The sequence below is a fragment of the Solanum dulcamara genome, chromosome 5, assembly GCF_947179165.1.
Source record: "Solanum dulcamara chromosome 5, daSolDulc1.2, whole genome shotgun sequence".
In the NCBI taxonomy this organism is placed as follows: Eukaryota; Viridiplantae; Streptophyta; class Magnoliopsida; order Solanales; family Solanaceae; genus Solanum; species Solanum dulcamara.
Genome location: NC_077241.1, coordinates 1,641,360 through 1,646,099, shown reverse-complemented (window position 1 = coordinate 1,646,099; position 4,740 = coordinate 1,641,360). Strand labels below are relative to the sequence as shown.

The following is a 4,740-nucleotide window of genomic DNA, read 5'->3' as shown; positions in this document are numbered from 1 at the left end:
CGTTTTCTGTCCTACTTGAATTAAAATATAACATTCTACCAAAAAAAGAATTAAAATATAACATATTACGTGAAATATAATTGCAAGCAATAAATCGGGCACAAATTATAAATTAGATTCGACGTACTATAACACAATCTTATAATTGAAAAATGCTTAGGAAAACATTTGAAAAGGTCATACTGAATTATTTTTTTATATATATATTTAGACTCAATAGTAGTAATAGTTTCATGTCAAAAAAATTCCAAAAATGTTTTGTAGATAACATTTTCTTTTTCTGATTAAAAAATTTCGTTATAGTAAATTAAAGCAAGGAATATTCAAACCTAATATACAAAGGAAAGAATGATTTTATAAATCAAAAAATTATAACTGTGAATTGATTTCATGATTGAAGGAGTAGTTTATGGCCATATGGCCGACGACATTTAAAAATTGGATCCTTTAATTTAATTTCAAAATTGTTAAGAACTTTAATTTCAAACCGTATATTTTTTTCTAATCATTGATTGGTCTAATATGAATTAGTATTTGAAGGGTTACATCTGTTAAAAATATCAAATACATTAGTTTATTTCTTCCTTTATTATTAAAAAATATTACTTAAATTACTTAAAAGGATATTTTAGTAATTTAATTTTTTAGTTTATGAGTTAATACTTTTAAAGTAATATATATATATATATATATATATAGTTAAATTTAAAAAAATTTAAAAAGAAAAGAAAAGTAAAGATGGACATTATTATGTAGCAGCCGTGTGTTTTATTAATGCACATGTTAAATGCCCATGTGTTATTAGTAAGTTGTTTTAAATTTTGTACGAGGATGTCTAAATTCGTTAATATTTTAATTATTTTCTATATGAAAAAGACATAGAAATTCTTTTTAATATAAAGAAAATAACTGGAATGTAATTAATAACATGTTATCAAATATAAAATAACCAGAGTTGAGATATTATGCTACACAAAAAGAATATCACACTGCACTAAGCTTTTGTTGTGCATAAAATTTTCAAAAAAATTAGGTTACAAAATTTTATTATATGTTGTTTTACCCTATATTTTTACTATAGATGATTGTTTTCACGTATTAAATCTAAAGTTATAATATTATATTAGAAAAATATATATTTTTTTTAAAAAAATCTAATAAAAGTATGGAACACAAATTCTACTAATGATATCTTTATCCTGACTGTGATCAAGAAGTCTGCGGTAAATTCTGACTCATATTGACAAACCTGTTTTTTGATTCTATTTAAAAGACAATGACATGTCTTTTCTGATAGCTGTACAATTTTCTTAAATATTTCATTTTCAAAAATCTAATCATATCTATTGAGAAACCGCAATTATATTTGTTGAATGACAAGAAAAAAAAAGTTGACTTTTTGTTTTTTTAATAAAATTCATGCATGGCCGACATCCTTTCTATTTCTCATGTCCTTTTCCATTTGTCCATTTTTTCCCTTTGTTCTCACTAAAACTCTACTTACGTGTGGAACAAAATTAAAATTTTGAATTTATAAAATTTTAATTATATAAAATAAGTTATTGAATTTTTGGATAAATTATGTATATATTAAGTAAATTAACTACTAGATTCTGTTGAATTCGTAATTAGTATGCTAGCTTCACTCCTATATATCAATATTTTTTGATAATATAGAGAAATTATAAGCATTTAAGTTTAAGAGAGATTTGAAGCAAGGAACGTGTTGTGATATAGTATCAAGTAAAGTTGGACGAATACTAGCGAAAAATTATAAAAGACGAATAAATTTTATAACTAAATAAAAAAAATTGTTGTTATTCTTATTTAACAACGGATCGATAATACAATATCAAAAAGTTATTTTAGTTACATGTTATTTATTGATAGTAATGAAAAAGTTTTGTGGAGCAATATTGAATTTGAATTTTGACGATTAACAAACAATACATGAGAATCAACTTATTCACAAGTCTCTTAAAGGAAGCTGGTTATGTTGTCAATTAAGTTGAAGAAATATTGTGGAGGCATTGAAAGATAATTATTGGATCGATTTTTTGAAAGTTATTAATCTGATTCAACTTAATATCACGGATGTTCTTCTTTTTTTTCTTTCACCTTAGTGTTTGATATCTATTTTAGAGCTTGATTAAATTTGAATTCGCATGTTACGATGTCTATTTTTAAAAATTATACTTTCAACAAAAAATATCTTTTTTAAAAATTTGAACTCTAAATTTCTTATTAAAAATAAATAAATCATTTCATTTATTTCATCACAATCCATATCGATAAATAGGTCTTGTCATTTAACTTTAAGCAGACCGACAAAACCGCTATAACACTTCGCTTTAATCACGTTTTCATTAAAAAAAAAAGAAGCAAAACCTCTTTTATGATCTTGATGGCACTCATGTCCTTCCACTTTAATATAATTAATGTGTGTTGGCCCCATAATTTGTTTTCTATATTATCAATGCATCTTAATATGTTATAGCAAATAATTTTATTATTTTTAAGTTATTATTAATTTCACTTATCACAAATATTTATTACAATAATAGCGCACCTAATGTAATTTCATAAAATGAAATTTGAAGAAGATATAATGTATCTTACTTCAATTTTATTAGTAAAAAAGTTATTTCTGATAGATCTTCGGCTTGAGAAAATATCCAAAATTGTTACTGATAGTAAAATTTAAAAAAGATATAATATATCTTACCCCAATTTTATTAATAGAGAGGTTGTTTCTGATTGATCATCGGCTTAAGAAAATATCCAGAATTATTACTAATAGTTATTTTTAGGTGATCAATATCATAGTGAAAAAGGATATTATATATTACCAACTTATGCCTACAAACAAAACTACATTTTCTTCGATTATGAAATTATTAACTCTAGATTCTAAATTTGTCTCTGCTCGTTAATCATAATTAATAGCTCCAAAGACTCCCACCATCATAGTCTCCTGATGAATAATCTTCCGATGGAAATGAGTTTATTCTTGGGGGACTTAGCATCATTGCCTCCGCCATATTTACAAGCAAACTTGGAAAATCAAACAATGCTTCCTCATCAACATATTCCTCTTCCATCGTAATCCTTTGCGTATTTTCTGATAGTGATGAAACCAGAAATTCTAATAAGATTTATACAAAAAAAAAATATAGAAAAATGTAACACTCGAAATTTGAATCATGACCTAAAATAATATTATTATTTTCAAATACCTAATTTGACACTAGAGTATATAGAAGATTCCTTTATGTTAAGGAGATTTCGATAATCTTTATTATATTCCATATATTCTATTTTATATGTCTCGATCTTTTCTTTTCAGTCTGTTTCATAAAGAATTATATAGTTTATATTTGAAAATAACCTTTAATGACATGCTTTATTAATAAATACAAAAATGTCATAGCAGATTTAAAATCATAAGCTTTTAAAAGTATCGTCTTTTTAAAAATTTCATGCACAATCAAATATTACAATCAAAAATAAATAGGGGGTCGAGTATATATTTGTATTTACCTCTTTGCATAGCATAATTTTCTGATTCATCTGAACCTCCTTCGTTACATGCATCTCCCTCCCTGCTTCCCAATGATCGATCATCGTCGCCCTGCGAGGCCATCACTTCCGCCGCGATGGCCGCAGCGCGACGTATATCGTCCGGAGATGGTGAGGGAGGTAGCTTTGGATATGAATTGACATGGTGAGGAAAATTGAGTACGACATTTTGAGTTCCCTTTAGAGCTAAGGCAGCAACATCATAGGCAGCAGCAGCCATTTGTGGAGTAGGGTAAGTACCTAACCATATTCTTGTAGTTTTACGTGGCTCTCTAATTTCACACACCCATTTTCCACTTCTACGTCGTATACCACGATATATAGGATGTTTGGTATTTGTTTTAGACTTTGTAGTATGTGAAAGGTCAGCCATATATATAGAATTTAACTTATATATGCTGACAACGCAATTTATTCTGTCAGTATATCAAAGTTAGACTCTTATGTATATGTGTGCATTGATAGTTGGTGCTAATAATATAATTCAGAGGTAGAATTTTCTAACTTTGGTTCAAACTATGTATATGTGTTGAACTCAGTGGATTGTAGGATCGATGGCAAGCAAGAAATTACGAGAATCCATAAACTTCAATTCTAAAGCTGTCTCTAATTAGTGGCTAGATACGATAGAATGTATGTGAAGGGTCGAGTATATGTATCTATGTGGGTACGTATATGGATATGTCAATAAGTAGAATTGTAACTTATCTATACTGACAATATATATACGATTGTGTGTGTTTTCAATTGTATGTGTTATATGTCAATGTGATTCTTACTACTTATATATTTATATATGTGTGTTTGCTAAAAGAAAGTGAAAGCGTGGGCAATTCGTGGGTGGGTTGCTATAAAGGTTTTATTAGTTTTGTTGTATTAAGTGGCATGATATTTTGACATATATATGACAGAAATTGCACACGTAATTTGGTGCAAATTTAGCTTTAATAGCTGTTATATATAATATATGTCTAAATTCATTTCCATGCTGGCAATATTTTTCTCGCACAATTTAGTGTGCAAGTGTGTGAATATTAAATTCAAATATATATATTTTAAAAAAAGATGGCATGTAGGTACCCACGTGATATGATGGTATATACAGGATTTACGTTATATACACGAAAAATTATATCAAATTAATTTAACTATTATAAATAT

The 4,740-nt window shown here is 26.9% G+C and overlaps 1 protein-coding gene across 1 annotated transcript; it reads right to left on the bottom strand.

Moving 5' to 3' along the window:
- Positions 1-2,823: 2,823 nt before the first annotated feature.
- LOC129890314 (ethylene-responsive transcription factor ERF025-like) lies at positions 2,824-4,325 on the bottom strand. Its single transcript, XM_055965884.1, has 2 exons — positions 3,541-4,325; positions 2,824-3,121 (listed from the first exon to the last, which is right to left on the bottom strand). The coding sequence occupies exons 1-2, from the start codon at positions 3,950-3,952 to the stop codon at positions 2,940-2,942; spliced, it is 594 nt and encodes a 197-aa protein (XP_055821859.1). The 5' UTR covers positions 3,953-4,325; the 3' UTR covers positions 2,824-2,939.
- Between the last annotated feature and the right edge of the window lie 415 nt (positions 4,326-4,740).

Excerpts from the sequence above, each read along its gene's own strand:
- LOC129890314 (XM_055965884.1), bottom strand. The coding sequence starts at position 3,952 with ATGGCTGACCTTTCACATACTACAAAGTCTAAAACAAATACCAAACAT. Across the intron at positions 3,122-3,540 it reads AAATTATGCTATGCAAAGAG|AAAATACGCAAAGGATTACG; the intron begins GTAAATACAAAT and ends CATCACTATCAG.